The sequence below is a fragment of the Salvelinus alpinus genome, chromosome 32 (genome assembly GCF_045679555.1).
Source record: "Salvelinus alpinus chromosome 32, SLU_Salpinus.1, whole genome shotgun sequence".
In the NCBI taxonomy this organism is placed as follows: Eukaryota; Metazoa; Chordata; class Actinopteri; order Salmoniformes; family Salmonidae; genus Salvelinus; species Salvelinus alpinus.
The window spans coordinates 22502147-22523005 of NC_092117.1; the positions used below are offsets into that span (position 1 = coordinate 22502147).

At 38.8% G+C, this 20859-nt stretch overlaps 1 protein-coding gene across 1 annotated transcript in view; it reads left to right on the top strand.

Annotated features, from left to right (window-relative positions):
* The first annotated feature begins 568 nt into the window (after positions 1-568).
* The window catches only part of LOC139562604 (AT-rich interactive domain-containing protein 5B-like), a 63750-nt gene continuing 43459 nt past the window's right edge, over positions 569-20859 (top strand). The window contains exons 1-4 of the mRNA XM_071380419.1: positions 569-645; positions 957-1211; positions 7829-8063; positions 19095-19325. Coding sequence (XP_071236520.1) covers positions 625-645; positions 957-1211; positions 7829-8063; positions 19095-19325 — 742 coding nt within the window. The 5' untranslated portion in view covers positions 569-624. The remainder of the gene's footprint in view (positions 646-956; positions 1212-7828; positions 8064-19094; positions 19326-20859) is intronic.

Here is a 20859-nt window from a genome sequence, read left to right on the forward strand (position 1 = left end):
CACTTATTATTTATAGGCTACTTCGTTCGAGAGCACAACCGAACGACTTTGTTCCCACATTAGACTACCTTTGAGAAAACGTTTGATAGCTTTTTTAACTAGTTCAGAGTGTTTCTTTGAGGAATCCAGAGCGAGCGCCCTTGTATCATTACTGTGAGAAATGTTCTTTCATACAAACGATCTTTACACAGGTCCTGGAAGAGATAGACATTCAAATAGATTTCTTAAAAATTATAAGGTAACACAATCTTTTTCCATTGCACATAACTTAAATACACTATTGAGAAATTATCAGACTGATGCACAGTGTTAATCTCATAGTTATTTTTGTCGAATTCAAATGATATTAATGGACATATGTGGTTCTCCTGATTGAAAAGGGACGATTTTATGGGCACAATATTATCCAATGTTGATTCTTATTAGTTTAATTTATGCACAGCTACAAAAGCCATGCATTTGGTAATTTCGGAGTAACTAAATATTTTTTGTAAGGGTTTAATATTATCCACAAAGAGCTTTCAAACTTAAAATAAATATAGGGTTCTTACAGGACCTTCGGCAATCCATTCAAGCCAACAAGTTTGGAGAGCGTGTTGAGTTTAATCAATTCAGAACGTCGAGATGGAGCCTAACTCACTCAAGGTAACATTATAATCATACACCAACATATTCTATTTTCGCATGATATTAACAATTTGGAGACAAATCTTTGTGTTTGCAGCTCATTTACAATTCTTTGGTGTTTTTGTTGTTTTTACATCATATTAGAATAAGTAAATATATAGTTACATGGTTCTAAATCAGTCCTAAAATCAGATGCAGGTGGTATTTTGTGCGTAATTTAATGACTTGTCAAGCCATAGTCATTGCGCATGTCGTCCCATTCAATGTTTCCACATTTTTGAATTTGAATAACTCATTCATTAAGTTGCTTATTGCTATTTTCTCCACAGTGGGTAGGCTCGTCTTGCGGTTTACACGGACCATACATATTCTACAAGGCTTTTAAATTTCACCGGGACGGTAAACCAAGGATTCTGTCCCTCGGAGACTTTTTCTTCGTAAGATGTAAACCCGGGGATCCAATTTGCATAGCGGAGCTACAGCTGTTGTGGGAGGAAAGAACTACTAAGCAACTTTTATCAAGCTCAAAACTTTATTTCTTACCCGAAGATACTCCCTTGGGAAGGACAGTTAGTCATGGAGAGGTAATAACCTTCAAACATTCTGTTGATACATCGATGTGGCATTTTCTGCATTCTTTGGTCATTCGTTGTATAACGTGCATGCATTATGTGATACCCACATTGATCCATCGCAAACTGCATAATGTTTCTGTCTATTACAGTGTTATTGACTGCTTAGCCTATTTGTTCCTCATTGTGTCAACTGCTGAATGTGCAGTTCAATCGTATCCAGCTGTGCGTAATAACGCTCGTGCGCTGTATGAGGTTGATTGTATTAGGGGAAGAAAAATCCCCTAGAAGTCCAGCGCGCTGGCTATGTCATTTTATTTCTTCATGATGCGTGTCAAACGGTGATATTGACTGAAATTGCGAAATGGTAAAGCATATGAGATCAAAACGCCTCGATTCAACAACACCATAAATATAATCTTTCATCATATCATATGAATGGCTGCTGAATAAGCGCACACAACCTATTGAAGACGAGTGCTAGCACGTCTGACTTGTTCTCAATTTGCATAATTTCCATGAAATCATTCGCATTCCTAACAATATGATATTGTTGTCAGCTCAAACGTTCTGCCCTCTTATCCAGAGATTAGGACAGGTCGAAATGACAAAGCGTTATAAAATAACATTTACTGTAGTCTGATATGTTGCCATTGGCAATATGATTAACTGAGGTATTTTGTTAAGTGGCTAAATATGACGCCTGTATCACATTTCATAACCGCATAGAGCGACAAATCTTGGTTTTGTATATTAATTTATTGTGGGGTATATAAACAATCAAACATTTGCTATATGCTACTGTAGCCTACCCAAATAGGCAATTCTACCGAAACACATTTCACTATGCTCTTACTTGATTTTGAGGTCATATGAAATATGCCAGTGGTTGCATATGTCATTTAGGAAGGACAAAGCCTAGTTTGTATTTGATTAGCAATGCAAACATAGAAACCTACTTTCCCCCTGCTGATGGTCCTCTTGTGTAATACAGTAGCTATCATATTTCCTTATAGTGTACACTGCTATGAATACATGTAATTGAAACCTTTTATTTTCTTCACTCAACTAGAATCATCCAAATCCTTACTTTGCATTAGCCTTTAACACAATGTAATGACTTTGTAAATACTTTGAGTGCATACACAGTCCATCATTATGAAACACGCTTGTGCAATAAGGGACAAGTCAGCCCCACCCCTTGAGAAGCCTGATTTGCATTGCAAAGTGGTAACATCACACACGATTGGATATCTGGACAATATTATTTGACTCCTTCCAAGATCAAAGGACAGAGTGACTCCAGAGTGTTGGCAGTTGGAAATTGATAGTTATAGCAATAGCCTAGAGCAGAGCTGAAGTAGAGTATGACACAACATACGATGACATCTAAAAGTGTGATGTTGATGCCGACGACCCCCTTAAATGTGATTTTAAACTTGATGTTCTCAGCAAATTGCCCTATAAAGATTACATTGGAATTTTACTCAAACAAGTAACTGGCTGCAGTTATTACCAGTCAGTTAATGATCTTTATTTTATGACTGCCCTAATATGCAAATCCGCTTAGCCCGAGACAGCTTTCAGTTTGTAAGATATACGTGGTAGTTATAGCCTCTGACTAATGGGTACGTGTAATACTACTTATCTACAGCACAAATGTGCTCATGTCATGAATACAATAACAAGTCATTTTCTCAGTGGGATAAAAGGAGGTTATAAATCTCTCTGGATATCCCTTCTTGAGTTCAATGCTCAACATATTATGTCATTTCCCCTCAGGCCTGGGTATTTGTATGCTCTTTGCCCCTCCCAGTGTAGGCAGGGACAAGAGAAACCCATGTCCTACTGTGCTCATTTTGCTTTCGCTGACAACCCTTCTACTCTACCATAAAGACTGACCGCATGCTATGTATAAAGGCATTGTGTTATGTGGCGCACCCATTATGATACAACCTCTATTTGCGTCTCTGCATTCTGTGGTCTGAGAACCGCTTCTTGCAAAGCAGTGACACAGTATTAAGTCTTGCCCTCAACGCCCCCCTCCGGTACATGTTGGCTCAATACGCTGTCTTTTTTTGGCTCATGTTTCAAGAGAGCTTTTTTAGATAACACTTACTGCTACAACGATTTCAATGCTGCTACAGCTAATTGCTTGGGCCTTATCGGTGTCCTGCTTAAGGTACCCATCGTGGAAATAGAAAATTGGCAAGTAGTCTGGTATTTCCTGTTCATACACTAATAATTTGTTATTATCTGTGATGTCACTTCTTGTTTGCCACTCTATTCCTGTAAATGACAAAGCAGTGAGGTATGAGAGCAGTGACTGCAGCAGTTGTATTGATTGCAGTAGAAAGAAATGGTGGCATCTGTCCAGAATCAGCTTTGGTTTATGGCAAAAATCCATGCTTGTGGTGTTTGTGTGCTGAGAACCTGTAAATAGGGAAATCAGATTATATGTTGTTTATTTTCTTCTTCTCTGATTTTCCTGGAGGGAGTATGTTTACCAAAAGTAATTCTAGCCATAGGAATGTTTTTTTCAGTTATGTTATCTGGAAGTCCAGATATACAACCAATAGCTCAATAGAATATTTTATAAAGACTTATGTAAGATTTATACTGGTCAGTGAGCATGATACCAAATCACCCTATTCACCCAACAATGTCAGTAATTTAGGTTTGGGTGGGGGGGTGGGGGGTGAAAACTATCCCTCCACTGGAGAACAAGCCATTAAGTCGGAAACGTTGCCCTCAAGTGAATTCCTTTTGCGTTTCGAAAATACATGTAAATTATTGTCAGGTTTTTAGGGCAGTACTGGGGATAATTTAAAATGTAATTTAAACTGAATGTCATGCACTTCAAAGTAAAAAAACATATAATTTTGGTTTATGTTATTTCCATACACATAAATGTGTTCTTATATGCCGCTATTCTGTGATATATGTAATGATATACAGTGTTTTTTCCCTCAACACATGAAGAATTGGTGCTCTTTGGATTGGTTTACACCTTGTCATTGACAAACCACTTTAACATCAAACACATTTCCCATAATGCATGACTCTAAAGCCCCAAGCTATAGTGGATCATTATAACCTTAGAGGACTGAAACCACAGATGAGCTGTTTCCAGAGAATGTACTTAGCATATTTTTATTCTTTAGTGAATGCTCATAGCACTGCTTCAGCCTAATATGATTTAGTCTGTGGTTATACACCCCACAGTCAAAATAAGTCAAATAGTATTCAGTTCTGTGTGTGTTTAAAGTATTTTTGAAATTACACACTGTACAAAACAACATAGTAGCTGCTTATAGTTTATGGCAGAAATCAGAACGCCAATATCTTTCAGGCATATATATTGTGACAACATATAACAACTATTTAACCAAGTTCTAATTTAAAATAGTTTCAGTAGAATACATCAGACCCTAGCCTCTCCTGTGCTCATTTTTAGGTGGTTGAGTTTGTCTTGAGTCACTGTATCCAAGGTCAATGTTGAGGAGGAAAGATAATGAACTCATATTGCGTTTCACTCTCTCAGCCTAGTGCACCAAAGAGCATTGTTCATGTCACCATGTCCATTACTCAATTACTAATCTCCTTTTGGCCCAAGGAATTCCTGGGTTGACCCCCTGAGCCACCAGACTGAAACCTTCGCAGCATGACAGGGGCTGCCTGTGAGACTCTGACTCTTAACTGAAAGGCCTGTCCAACAAATGTACCGCTTTGCCCTACAATGGTGACATTTAGGAATGTCCCTTACTGTTCAAGTACTGTGGTGCTCTTTTCACAGAATGATATGGAATAATATGGATTTTATGGACATTTAGAGATCATGAAATCATAGCACAATTGTTGAATTTTAAGTCATAAAAGCACACCTTTCTATCAATTACACAGTTGACATTCCATACATGTTATATAAGCCCTCATGCATTATTTGTTGTAAAGTAAAAAAGGGGTCATATCTGCTGTACTATTTGCTGTACTATCATGAACCTGTAATAAATCACATTGTAATATTATTGCTCCATAAACCACTGAGATTGTTGTAAGCCTAGTCACAATATCAACCTTTATTTGCAGTCTGCAAAAATGATATAGCAACAACCTCTCTTGTGAATTGTTTTATTTGAAGTGTCACATCTTCCCATTGGTAGCCTACAGAGACCTCTGACCTATATGCAGCTTGGTGGTTTTATCTTCCACTTCCTTCCACTATCAGTACCTTAACTCTTTATGGTAACTCAGTGTGGGTGTTTCACTGCATTTAAATGTGTGTTGTGTTTTTGAACTCATAATATAATGTCATGACAGCTGTTGAATGGCAATCACCTGTTGCACTCAAGTGAAACACATCACAAAACAGGATAGTTTGACACCCACACGTCACATACAATTGAATGATGTTTGGGAAACATGCAGTTACATTTTTTCTTTCTGTGAGGAAACTATACAGCAGGGTTTTCCAAACTAGGGGTCGCCTGATTTGAAAGTGGGGTTGCGAGATAAATTTTGGTTCATAGAACCGGGGTTACGTTAGTAGCCTCCGGTAGCTGCTAGATGTGGTTGTAATAAACAGAGCGGTTTCTGTTTTCTTCCTACAAATGTGGCTCTATCTTTTGAATGGTTTAAGCTACAAAATATTATGACCCCTTCACTGAAAGATAAGACTCACGTATGTACATACTTTTTCCCTCTAGTATGCCCACAAGCCGTTAGAACCGAGTGGACAAGACCAGGCACTAAATCAGACTTCTACATGGATCATACAAAAGTTTTGCCTGATGATCTTCTGAACTTCCCAATACCTTTCTGATGTATTTCAGTCACTTCAAACCATATCGTCTTCATGTTGAAATACTGTCAAAAATACTGTCAGACTGATTTGTAAAAGACTGGCATAGCCCAAAGTAAATATTAGCCGTTGATTACATAACTTATTTTTACATGGTTGGGTTGCAGACTTTTTTAAATATTAAAATGGGGTCGCGGGCCAGAAAAGTTTGGGAACCGTTGCTATACGGTATGTTATGAAGACACTCATTCAAGACCTAAGATGTTAACTGTAGAAAGTCCATTGTGAAATCTTCTGAGTAATGTAGTATTAAATATAATGTATACTCCTATGAGTTACCAGTTTAGTATGTTTACTTAGTCAACTGTATCAAAGCACAAGAAGAATTCCAGAGGATGTTTTTGGCTGCAGGCATCACTGCTTAACAATTTCTACTGTCTGCTGTTGATTGGTGCTAAAATGGAGTTCTATGTCATTTAAATGTCTTCCTTTTAAAAAGAAGACAGTCATGATGCCAGCAAGCAGTTTCAACCACCAACCAACCACCACTTGACAGCACATTATAGGAGTTTATATAATAATGTTTATGTTTGCGTTTACTAAGAAGACACAGATATAGGAAGCTAACCATCGCAGCTTTTCTTATTTACAGCTTTGTTTTTGATTAACTCAGTTTTGTTAGCGGTGTGGAACTGACATTGTGCAAATTTACTCTGTATGAAACGTAATAAAGTCACTGTATGTGTGTGTGTGTGTGTGAATGCTTAAAGGGATAGTTCGGGATTTTGGCAATGAGGCCCATAATGAGAGTCAGATGAACTCGTGGATACCATTTTTATGTCTCTGCGTGTAGTTTGAATGAAGTTGCTAACTAGCGTTAGCGCAATTGCTAACAATCATTAGTGCAATGACAGAAAATCTTTGGGAAGTACAGTAGACTTCCAGTCATTACGCTACCGCTAGTTATGATTGGCTCGCGAAACTGCCTCTAACTTCCTTCATACTGGACGCAGATACATAAAAATGGTATCCAAAAGATCATCTGACTCTGGATAAGTAGACAAAGGGCTTCCTTGTCAAAATCCTGAACTATCCCTTTAAAGGTTGCTTCAGGGGAGAGGTGTACAGACTGTTGCAAGGTAAACGTTAAAAAGCGTGTTTCTCCATATGGACACATCTGTCCTCCAGAATCTGCAGCTTAATAACAATCTCCTACCACTCCGGCCGGATAACAAGCCCATTACTCCTCAAAATGGAACCACATTTCAACATTTCTATGCCACAATTTTTCCATTGGAGTTGCAATTCCTCAATAGGGATAGATCAAAAAAGTTATTTTAGTTTGCCTCAAAAGGTTGAAAGAACCAGGAACACAACTTGTTCAAGGGTTGTAGACTCTCTAGAGTATTACATTTGAACAAAAGGTTGCTTAGAAAAGTTCACCCTGGTTACCATGGCAAGCGGCAGATGTAGGATCTTAATTTGATCACAGGAGATGTAAAACTTGTAGTGTATTAGAGGTTTCAAAAGGCTTTGTAATTTCCACTTTTACATTTCAGACTTGATTTTCCCTTTTGAAAAATGTATCAACCCCTACAAAAAAGTCAATTAATTATAATATAATGATAATTCACATTCCTTTTGCTGCAAGATTCGTTTCCTGCTGTAACAAACTGGCTCAAATTATGATCCTACGTCTGTATGACCCCATCTCTAATACTAACTCTTATAATAGTCTTAAGATGGTGTTATGAATTGACATATCCCTGTAATTTTTTCCCCTCCTGACCTCACACTCCCTGTCCTCCTTCTCTTGTCTCTCTTATAGCACGAGGTCATTGCTGTGTCAGAGAAGGTGATTGTTCGGTTGGAAGACCTGGTGAAGTGGACAGTCCCAGAGTTTTCGGGATGGTCCCACGGACTGCGGGCAGCGCCTCTGAAGCCCTCTGTCCTGAGGGAGCTGGGTGCCAATGGGCGCAGAGAGGCCCTCCACAGATACAGGGAGAGCACCTTCACCAGCGGCCTCAACTTCAGAGACATCCAAAGGGAGAGGGCTCAATTGGGTGAGGACAACTGTTTTCCTGTCTCTCAAGCTATTTTATTTGTCTGTCTATGAGTAGTCAGAATAAGTACTAGAATTCTGACCATAACATTTCAGTTATACCTGGAACTTTAACCATTTGTTAATACTTATAAGCCTCTTATAGATGAAGGCTTTGTATAGTTACCAGTTTGGATCACACATCACTGTTAGAACCACATGAATGCACTAACACATTTATGACCAATCAAAAAAAATTCATTATGCATTTATTTTTGCTCATGTTACAGTTATAATTGCATGTACATTCCTGTATAATTGCCTTAAACCTCTGGCATCCTTAATTTGTACCATTAATGTCATTGAGGTATTTGATAGCTGCATTGTGGTATTTCACTGCTGCAATGAAAAGAACATGAATCACAAGATATGAAGGAGGCTGATGAGTCATGCTAATCCTTGCTGATATATAAAAAAGGTTTATTTAACAAAAGAACTGTGAAGGACTTAATATTCCCTTTGAAGAACTGTATGTTTTCCCCCTTCAGATGATAGTGAAGCAGCATAATTGTCATAGAATGTTAATGACACATTCAGTATTCTCTAACTCCAATTTCATATTTTTCGATTTGGGTTTCTCTTTTTAGTCGTAGTTAACAGAATACTGACTACAGATAACTTCAACTTTTTTGCAAAAATCTCCCATTGACATCAATACAAGATATAAGGTATAGTCACACATAGTTGTATCAATTTGGGATTGGGCCCAACATCATCACCATATTATTGGCACTTTCTAGAGATACTGCTGTAATGTTTTGCAATTAATAATTTTTCCATTACCAAAAAAACATTTGACTAGAGAATGACTGAAACAAGCAACAAAATAGAGAAAAGGCCCCTTCAGAATGTGTTATTGATAGTTGTTATTGTTTGGGGGTTGTGGATGATTCATAAATCCTTTAGTAGCTGGAGAGCTTGCTTGTTTTTGCCTTTGAGTGTTATATTGCCCTTGAATACACTCTATATCGTTAGATTCTAAAGAGAAAGTGGATTGGAGAATCAATAATGGCCGCTTTGTCGTTCTACGACATGAGGAATCAATAGTGTGTGTGCGCGCGTGTGTGTCAGTGCTTCTCTATGTGTGTGTGTGTGTGTGTAGTGATTGTGTATTAGTCATAACAGGAAATAACAGAGGGATAAAAACAGCTGTATAGATTTATTTGATGTCAGTCAGTCTCGTCACCTTCTAATATTCTCTGTGGCTGTATGATGCTAATGAGTGATGTGGCCGTTAATGACTCCATCAGGCTGTGTGTAAATGCACTTGTCCCTCCAGTGGAGTATCTCCCTGGCTGCCTGCTGAATGTGCCGGGTCAGCAGTACTCCCCTGGCAGGGCACCAGCAGCCCTAGCCCTGTGGCATGTGTTCCCACCCCTGCCAGCTTGCCGTTGTCTCTCTAACGATAAGAGAGGGATCATTCAACAAGGACACGCTATTCCAATGAGCTTTGGTTTGGATAGCAATATAGCTATGATGAACTGATGATTGAAATTAAATATGAATTAAAGAGATATTGCAAGTGTTCATTGAGTGTCCTGCCGCTTTCCTTGTAGGTTTTGTTAGAGCTTCTGAATCATTATTCACATTTTGGGGAAATGATCATTTATAACCCAATGAGTTTCTTATTGTCGGGAAGAGCTTTCCTGCCTGCTCAGTTCTACTCATAACATGAATGATCTGTTAGCTAATTGTTGTTATAAATACGAGGATGTCCTCTCTGGATCTTGAATATCTGAGCCATTTATTCATTAAAAAAACAGGATACTGCCAGAGGTTACATAGAAATCAATTGTGCACTAAAGGGTATTACAGTGCGCTATTGTTATTAAGGGAGGCATTTTTTTATGTGAGTGTATCCTAATGTTTCCTGGCAGACAGCCAATGAGAAGTACAGTGCATGGAAAGCATAACAAATGCTCTCTACAAATGTGTCATGAATAGCAGGATCACAGTGCTATTGTTCTTTATGTGAAATATATGATGTGATATTATAGCAACTAAGCTACGTGCTCTGTTCGCAGAGGATAGGGAAACAGAGGTCTCCACTGTCATTAATTAGAGAAAGAGTGCCCTTGCCTTGCCTGCTAGCTATAGCGCCGCATCGACCAGTGATTTTTAACAGTGTGAAGCGAGTTGAGATTGCTGTTATAATTCAAGTGCCATCTTGAGGAAGAATGAACTGTTTTCAAGGCTCTCCACATTCTAGAGTGCTGAGCAATATTACACTTATCTGGACTTGCAGCTGTAAATAAACCAATTCCACCATGCCGCTTTAGCAGGGAAAGTTTACATTCATTTCCATCCATCCCTAAGAGAACTGTCCCAATTTTTTGGCCTGTCGAAATTTGTTGTTCTATTCCAGTGGACTGGACAGGAAACGGAGAGATGTTGTGTAATACAGTGAGGAATACAGAGATTGTAAGAATATAATCTGGTGTTGAACGGACCACCTGTGTTCTATCTGATCAAGATCTATTTTCTATGGAAGATAGACATAGGAGCAACCTCAATGTGTTGTTACAAGAATAACGTGATATGGGCTCTCTACCGTACAGGACATCTGGAAAAAGACATATGGCTTTAGATGTTGTCTTTTTACATTAGAGCTTTTTACATACAGTATATAACTGTGACATCAATATCTGCATCAAGCCATCTATTGTATGTTCCTACCATTAAAGATGCTCTATGCAGAAATTGCTCCGCCATTTCCTGGTTGAAAAAATTCTAATAGTTCGCCTAATTTCAGTTTCTGTGACAAATAAAGCAAGTATAGTGTAGGTGTAGAGCATCATGGTACCATCTTAACTGCTGTGAAATATATTTTCCATAAACAAAAATATAGCATTTTCAGCTGTTTGAAGCTGGTGTACAAAACCGAAAGTAAAAGACGCAAAAACGAAACTTAAGAACGGGAAGCCTAGAAATAGAGCACATAGAACATCTACCGCTTTTTAGACTTGCTTTTAAGAGAGAGAAAGAAGAAAGAGAGAACATGTGTGGATCATTAGTCATGATTCATCATTCACAACTGCTGCTCCTTCCCCCAGTAATATTTGTGCTGTGACATGATGACAGGGATTGTGCAAGGTCACATTTTTGACTCTCTCTACCCCCCTCTCTTACTTCTCACCTAGCTGGAGGTCGATGATGAAATGATTTACAGGAAGCAAATTAAACCATGCTGCTTTCTAGTTAACAACACTGTGCCAACATATACATTCCTACTTGAATGAATATGGTATGTTTCACAGGTGCCCCATAGAAATATAATGAATCCAGTGCATAACGCATTATACATTATTTATGTCTGTCCAGATGCAGCCACTGGCAATCTTCAGAAAATGTTTCAGTGGAATATTTTAAATTGACGCAGTCGATGGATTATAACCTTCGCAGCATCTTTCAGAGTTCACCAAATTATTTATGCTGACACAGACCCGCAGAATGATAAAGAGAATAGAAAACAGATTTCTTTCACTGGGTTGAGTTATCCTGGCAATATACATATGATTGTAGTTGATGTTGCTTTTCTATTATACTATGGTAGAAAACCGACCATGAAAAATATTTTGTGATCCGATAGACAAAGGCATGGATTTGAAATGAAAGAATGTCTTGTTGTAAAGCATATTCTTCATTCAACTGTGTATTAATCCGATAGCTGCTGTACGCTCCCTTTGTCATTTTCTCTCCCCTATGCAATTTCCTCAAACTAATTCTTGGAACTATCCAAAGCTTTTGAAGTAATTCAATGGAGTGTTCTATTGATTGTGTGACTCTGATAGCAGTGGGTTTTGGTTTATGGGCATGTTCTCTTCATTATTTTCAGACCTGTTGGAGAGAGAATCACAAGCTGTTTTTCCCTCACTGATCTGCTCATATCATTAATTCCCTTGACTGAAGTTTGGCCGGAAGCCAAAAAATTCTAAACGTGTAAGCAGTAAATTGTGTGGCGGGGTGGAAAAATCTATTAGATGTGGGGAGCGTTTGAGCATGCCTGGAATTTGAATTGGCCAGAAAAACACGTCCTAGCAGGCATGTGCTTTGTAATCAAATTTGGATTCCGATGGCAAAAACGGTTTAGTAATTTAGTCCTTTCAAAATGTCAGATAATATTTGTGTAATTTCCAGCTGTTTTTTGCCTGTGTGCTCCAGGGGGTGAGAGGCTTTGCTGGTGGATTGTTAAACAATGAGTTTGGATCCCAGGGGTGACCTCACAGAGGAAGTGAAGGGTTTTGTCTGTCCATTAACTGGCTCTGAAACAACAGACTTGTTATTGATGTGACCTCTTCTAGAACATAAAAGGCATCCCAAACAGCTAGTATAACACTCACACGCTATGCTAGTGACATAGAGGGAGCATTATTCCATTCAAATATTCCCTAATCTGGTTGCCTTGATTGGATTAGTTTTGTTAAAGTTGGGCAGAAAAAAACTATAAAAATAGACATCAACATGGACCCACAGACAGACCCAAATACTCAGACACACACACACCCACACACATACCCTTCTCTTAAAGCCATCATAGTGACATTATTAATTTCAACCTGGGGGCATTAATTTTGCTTGCGAATAAACAATGTGGCTTTTATTAGATAGGTTGCCAAGGCTTGTTGAGTCAGTATGCCTTACCCTTTAGTTTTTATTGCCAGCCAATCATCCCACCATAATGTCCTTGAATATTTCATGAGAACATATATTAGTCCATCTGTGTTATGAATGCATTTCAAGCTGCTCCAGTTGCAGTCTTTTTGTGCACATTACAGTTACAGCCTGGAATTCAATCAGATCTGCACTGCGGGCAACCCACACTTTAAAAACAGCTTTAACATTCATAGTCACTGCATAGGAACAATGTAATTGTTGTCAGTGGGGGGTTATTAGGGCTGTCAAACTCAGGTTAAATTATTGCCTTGCCACTGACATTGTTTAAAAAAAGTTTCAACATAAATCACAAGTTGCAGTATTCGTAAATCGTCTTGAATAATGTGCATATTTTAAATGGCACGGTTAGTTTGCCCATACAAGTGTTACATTGCATGAGGAAAATATCACCCAATTCGGGAAGTACTTTTGGACAGTTTGAGAAATGTTTTGTTGTTTCTTAAAAAGTATGATACTTCTCCCCTGGAGAACAAAGAAAGGCATAGGGCTAGTTCATAGACTGTTTTCCGTCCTGTTGTCCTGGCAGTTATTTCATTTCCGTCCTTTGTGTGTTGGCCACTTGGTAAATCCGTATTATTCAGCAGCTCTGTTACTCACCACCATTTCCCCCAGTCATTGTTGTGAAAACTCATTAAAAAGTGAACAGTTTATTTGAGGCATAGATAGTGGATCTTTTGAGGAAGTTTGTCAGTGTTATTTGTGTGTTGTGTTACACATCAATATGAACAGATGGGCTAATAGGATATTTTAAAATGTAACGCTTCAAGGTTTTTTGGGGAACAAAAAAACCTTTGTTTCATCAATATGGCACTAATGTCATTATTCAGTTAGTAGAAATAAATGTTCCAGTAGTTGTTCTTACATTAATCCATGTAAATTGTTCATTGTACTGGATGTAATTATTTAAATAGGTCCAGTTGGCTTAGCCTATTTACTGTTTATTTTAAGCTTCCCTGTACAGATCTGCTGACATGAGAGGTTCTTACATAATGACAGGAATTCACAATGGGCTCTGTTGAGTGACAGCCCCCACCCCGTCCTCTCTCATTATAGTCCTTAGAATGGGAAACATGCATGTCCTGAATAGCCTGTTGTTTTCTCCCCTTTCCTTTCTGTCCTTAACTGAAACATATTAAATCATGTTCCTTTCTATGTCTGTATCCCCTCAGTGGTCTGCCATGATTTACAATGGGGGGCTTTGAGGAAATATACACAGCAAGTTTTGTCAGGAATGACATGTAAATTCCCTCTGACCCAATTCCCAATCTTCAGATGAATAGTTTTCTACCCTTCCAATGTAAACCTCGACTAAAGTGGGAACTCTGTGTCCCATTAAAGGTACATTTAAAGGAAACATCACATCCATTTTATTCCAGAATGCACAGAGAATGTACAGGCCAGGAACTCAGTCACAATCTTTATGATCCAAGATCACAGCTGCTCAATTGAGTTTGTGTCGAACAACGCCGCGTGACAAATGGAAAGGTCGGTCCATCAGAAGAGATTGTATATTATCATCTGGGAGAAAAGGCCTTTAGATTTAGACATAGAAATAGTGGAATTAAATGCCTCAGATTTCCCCTGACCTTCTTTTCATCCTCAGAACTAGTCATTTAAACTGAAAATCTCCTTTGGGCAAGATTTTCTATGTAACAGCCTGGCTACTGTTAATAATTTGTGAATGAGGAGTAGCGCAACAGTGCAGTATCTAGATTGGGAAGGGCAAACAGAGCCATTAATCTCTCTGGATGAATAAAACAAAGAACAAGGTGCAATGTTGAGGCCTGTTTACCACAGACAATAGCTATTGACTGTCAGTTCTGTAAAATCTCTGTTTCTGCTTGTCTAAGTCGACTTTCTTGTTCCTACCAGTAATACCTCGATGGTATATACAATTATGGGTCTCATGTTTGGAGTATGATTGTGGTGATGCAGGGTTGAAGCTATAATTTGGTTCAGGCTTAAAAGACCTCTGGAACATTGGGATGCTGCCTTGTTTGTAACCGCCATAGTCTTTGATAGTCAAAGGAACCAATTTGGCGCAAGGAGCTCTGAATAATTTTATCATGTATTACAGAGCCTATTAAATGCAAACTTTTCAATCTAGCAATCAATAACACAGACAGCTTACACTGGCCCCATGCCAACGACATTAGAGCTGCTAGCGCTTGTTGCTAGGGAGCAGAGCCCGCTTAGGGGAAGGAATGTTTAATGTAATAGAATCACATAAATCAACTCAGGGAAAGTGCTCTTGTTTTTTTCTAAACCATTTGAAATGGGAGTATGTTTTTGAAAATGTCGTTTATTGCAATTTTTCAATGCAAACTGTGAGAACATCTGGAACCAAATTAAGAACAGTGTTCAGAGCAATTGTGCTTCGTTTTTTTTCTGAACGCATATAGCTGGCCTAAATTCTTGCGCAGCACACTTGAATTAATTGAGGTGAAAATTATATAAACGTTTCTTTTTTGTTTCGGGACACCCTCCCCTCCCTCCAATCCCCCCAAAAAATAGAACAGAAAGAGGCACTTTAGTGCCATTAGATAATTAAGAACAGGAACCAACTTGCAGAGAGAGCAGCCCTCTGCTGTCCTTCCTTCATACAGTTTTAATAGAACATTTCCTCTGGGCGTTTGTGCCCTTTTGTGAGAATACCATTCCCTTTGAAGGCTTTACAGATATGCCTTGTGAATATACCAGCGACTAATAGTTATCTTAAGGCTGATCTAAACCAGGAAATGTTTTGATGCAACTGATATTATGGGTTGTTGTGAAGAGGCGAGTCAATTCTTGATTGGAGCCCATTGAATCATGGTGGCTACATTATGCGTCATGAATATGAAGGGATAAAAGAAATTCTCCCTAGGGAGGAGAAGCTAGTCGTTACTGAAATATGATTGTCTTTTTGCATTCCGTCCAATATTTATTACTGGCAGATGCCATGCTTTTTTGGTTCAATAAAGACAAACAGCTTGAGAGCCAGCCTGCATATAGCTCTCTGTGTCACGTCCTTTATATGAAAACCGTAGATGCTGCAGGAAAGAGAGGCGGATGAATCAGAGAGGTGTTATACATTATGAAAGGAGTCTTGGGTAAATGGAAACAGGGCAACCTCTGAAATCAATACAGAGCTGAACAGCAAAAAAGGCAGTGGATGGGGAGAGAATACAAAATAGTCTCCTTGTCCAGTTTCCCTAGTTTATTCCCTGTACTTTGATAAGGTTTACATTTTGTTTTGATATCCGTGCGGTACCTACTGTAAGAACAGATATCAATGTGTCGCTATTGGCTCATAACACTAGACTCCAGTAAATTCCTTGTCTGGTTAGATGATGTGGAAATGTTGACAACAGCAAATTTCAGCCGAGTGAGTGATTTAGGACTTAGTGACTGAAAGATTGTATGAGAATAATGGTTTTCAGCATTTTTGCCTCAGTGAACAGAACTTCACTCACGGTGTTTGAAATAGTTTTTTCCCCTGGTGTAACGATTTTAAGTTTGTTTGAAATGTAAGCCATACAACACCAATTTCGTTAATACATTGGGCTGTTACCTAGCATAAAACATTTTTTTGGAGTCTGTGTTGGAAAATAGATGTTCCTTTACTCTTCATCATGTAATCTCTGTTAAAGGAAACCCAGAAGTAGGTTTGAAAGGATTGCTAGCATTGACCGGAGAAGTGGAAAGCAAAAAAGCTCTCATTGCCTATGGTTGTTCAGAGTAATGGTGATGCAGGAAGCAGCAGTATTATAAATAGTAGGCCTATATCCCAGAATCACCGACCTTGACCTTGAGTTGTCTTGGAATTGGAGTTCTGCACTTGCTTATGCAGGCACTATAATCCATCTGCTGTATAATTACGTTTGAATAGCATATTTTGTAATACACTCTTATATGTCCTCGGTTATGAATAGTAATGAACTGTCTTGAATGGTTATGATGACATCCTGTCACATTGTGTTTATGCTGATGATACAGACCCTGTTGTGTATGTTAGCTTTGAGATGACTTGACGATGCATTTAAAAAAACAATACATATATATATATATATATATATATACATTACATGGTAGTTTAATCATCACAGAAGGGCCTCTAGGTCCTACACTAAAGGCTGCTTGTCAAAACCAGCTGCTTTAGTAAAGAGAGAGAAAGAGAAACGGCATAATGTTCTTTCTCTCCGTCTTTCAACTCTCTAGTGACAGAGCTAAGGCCCCAGCCAATTCAAATTTGTATGTAAAGATCCTTTATTTGAAAAGATCAGATTTGATGAACAAAGGGACATTAAGTGTGTACATATCATTCCATTCCATTATATACCATTACATTCCATTATATACCATTCCATTATATACCATTATATTACATTATATACCATTACATTATATACCATTATATTACATTGTATACCATTACATTGCATTACACACACTCTCTTGCACACACCACACGCACATGTTTTGTTCTTCTATCTTCGTCGGTCCTAAAATTAATTTCCTTTCAAAATCCTATTTTCCCCTAGACATAACCCTTACCCTAACTTTAACCCATAACCCAAACCCTAAACATAACTCCTAACCCTAAACCCCTAAACCCCTTATCCTAACCCTAATTCTAACCTTAATTGTCACCCTAACCCTAAACCTAACCCCTAAGCTTAAAATAGCCTTTGTCCTGATGGGAACATGGGAAATGTCCCCACGAGGGAGACTTTTTCTTGTTTTATTATCTTTGTGGGGACTTTTGGGAATTTTAGGTCCCCACAATGTTAGAAGAACCAACACACACACACACACTTAGTCCTACTATACAGTAAATCCCCCATGGCTTCTTCCCCAAATTGAATCTAATCAAAAGAATGCTGGGAGGGCCCTCAGGAGATTGCCAGGTTCCATAGTTGGCTAGTTCAAATAGAATCCTTGACATTTGGAAACAAACCATGTGCCACCAAGCAGTAATTGCATACGACCACAGAAACACACATCTGTGCGTTGTGTGTTTGAGGATGGAGGCTTTCATTGCCTGCCTTTTGAAGTATTATTAATGTGTAGTTATCTGGCTCTGTTGTCTGTGAAAGGTACCTGTATTGGACTATGGTACCTAATAGGGCTGGGCTGTGGACACAAAATTGGAGCAAATGGTGTCAAATGAAGGTGTGCCACCAAACCCTGTTCAATAGAAATGCTCATTTTATATTCAGATCATATTTCATATAAATTATTATCATCAACACTGTCAATAATATTGATAACTATGATATGAATTATTCTCCATATCGCCCAGAACCTAGTTCAGGTGCTTCATATTAAAAGTCTCATTGTTATATTGTGGAATGTTTGAGTCGGTGCTACTATAGAATGCCTACATTCAAAACCTCATTATGGATTACACCTCTGGCTGGATATGTGCGAAGAAATGCCACCCAGGGATTATTCAACATATTCAGTCTATACTTATACTGTATGCAGAGTGAAAGAGAGCGAAAGAGAGGAGTAGGGAGAGAGAGGGGATGGTCAATTAGTGTTTCATTTCTATGTGTGTAAGGTTTCCATTGTACTGGTCTACCAATTTGACCAACTCAACCTTACTTTTCTGTACGAAGGTTGCATACATGGTGTAGTTTTATGGTTAGATGGACAAAGGGGTATATATTATTCTTTCACGGCTAACAGTACTTGTTTGGGCTCAATACTAGTATATTTCACCACTATAAAGTATATTGTTTTTCCTGTCACACAATTGCATGATATGCTTATAGATTGGGGCGGCAGTTAGCCTAGCGGTTAGAGCGTTGGACTAGTAACTGAAAGGTTGCAAGATCAAATCCGCGAGCTGACAAGGTAAAAATCTGTCATTCTGCCCCTGAACAAGGCAGTTAACCCACTGTTCCTAGGCCGTCATTGAAAATAAGAATTTGTTCTTTAACTGACTTGCCTAGTTAAATAAAGGTGATGGATTGTCTGGGGTTCTCTCTAACCAGGTTAACACATTTTCTACCTAAACTGCCTGTTTCTGAAAGACAAGACTGCCTTAAGGGGCATTTCTTACATGCTTGTTTTCCTAAAGTGAGCAATCCTGGGAAAACTGCTGCTTGAATTTACTTATAAGTTGCTTATTAACACCTGCCAATCTAGATGTGAAGATCTTTTAGTTGTCTTGACATTTGCCTCTGCTATTATCAGTATATGTCATACATAAAGTCGTACTCATTCCCCTATTCAAGTGAAATGTGTCATTATCAGGGGGTGGGGGTAGGTTTAAACTATATTTGTTTGGAACTAGGGCTGACTGTTTGTTTGAAATATTGTTTTGCTCCAGGTCAGGAAGATGACGGCAGGAAGGTTCTGGTGCTGAGCTATCCCCAGTACTGCCGTTACCGCTCTGTCCTGGCCCGGCTCAGAGAGCAGCCGTCGGCCCTGCTGACGAACCACACCGTGCTGGCTCTGGGCGGCATCGCCTCCCTACACAGCACAACACGCATCCTCTACTGCAGGGACACCTTCGAACACTCCACCCTGCTGCAGAACGAGAGTGTATGCGACGAGTTCGGTAAGTCCCAAAATGCTAGGGTGCAGGTAGCACCTGCTCCGCTTAAAAAGGTTTTCTCCAATTTTGCGCCGACTGAACACCACACAGGGTTGAGGTCACTTCCACTTTGATTCAAGTCACTTCGAGGGATGGATTGAATTGAAAGTCTCTATGTGACCTTGAATTGAAATTCCCCATGTGGACTTGAGATGATTCAGTTCACTTCCAAAATTGACTGAATTGAAATGGAACTGACCCCAACACTGCAAAACACACCATACTGATGAGTATCATCTGTCCTTAAGATAGTCTTTGTTTAAAGGCCCAGCGCAGCCCAGTGATTTTCCTGTGTTATATATATATTTCTACAGTATGAGGTTGGAATAAGCCGGTGAAATTGTGAAAATTATGATAATTCCCTTTTAGTGTGAGAGCGGTTTGAAAAGACCTACTGAAATTTCAGCCTGTTTTGGTGGGATGGAGTTTTGGCCTCCCTAGTGACATCATCAGGCGGTTATTACTTAATAGGTTGTTATCAATAAAACGTCACAATATGGTGCAGAGCGTTCGATTTGCCTGCTAGGAGGCAAGGAGAACCCCAGCTTCTCTAAAACCATTGACAACTGCGTGCCATTTTTAAGGACATTTTGTATAAATGTTAACTATTTGGTTGTAATGGTAACTATTTGGTTGTAATATCATCAGCTCTTGAAGAGAATAGTCAGAACTACACAGTTCTGATTATTCTAGGAAAAACAATTGCGCACATTTAGCTCTATCATCTCTCAATTTTGGCCACCATTAATTTGATATTTGTGTAATATAAATTCAAAGTGATCTATACCTGCCAAGTGTGAGTGGTTTAGGTTAATTTCCTATCCTTTGTGGGTTCTGCCTGTCAAGCAGCAGAAGGGCGCATTTTCCGATGAACTGTTAGCTGGTAATGTTTACTTTGCAAGCTACCGGTAGAAACTTTGCACAGTTGGCTAAACATAGTGGTAAGTCGACCTAATGTGCTTTTTTCTCCAACCAACGTAGGCCTACCAAGTGAAGTTAGCTAACATGATCCCCTTTTCAACATTGTTTTTAGTCACGATTGCTGCTGACAGACATGATAGGCTGCATTAATTGATTGATGGAACACATCAAATTAGCTAGCTAGCTAATAACAGATCACGTTAATATGGTTAATTAACAAGCTACATTTCAGGGGATAAACTAGATGGCTATATTGTTAGATTTGCTTGCCATTTATAGTGGTGATGACAGAAGTCTGACTGCCAACTTTAACAATGTCAAGCTCTTTCCAAAAGCATAATCTCGGATGAAGCAAGCTAAATATCACATATTGCTATCTAGCTAGCTACATGCCAAATGGATAGGCTACCCTCAAGTATCTGAAATGACATGATTAATTGATGTTTACTGATCATGAAAAGCATGCAGTTACTTTCTGTATAACTCTGATGATCGAGCTTTTAAATGTGGAATAATCTGAACTGTGTTGTTCTGACTATGCTCTTCAAGAGGTGATGATATTAAAACCAAATACACT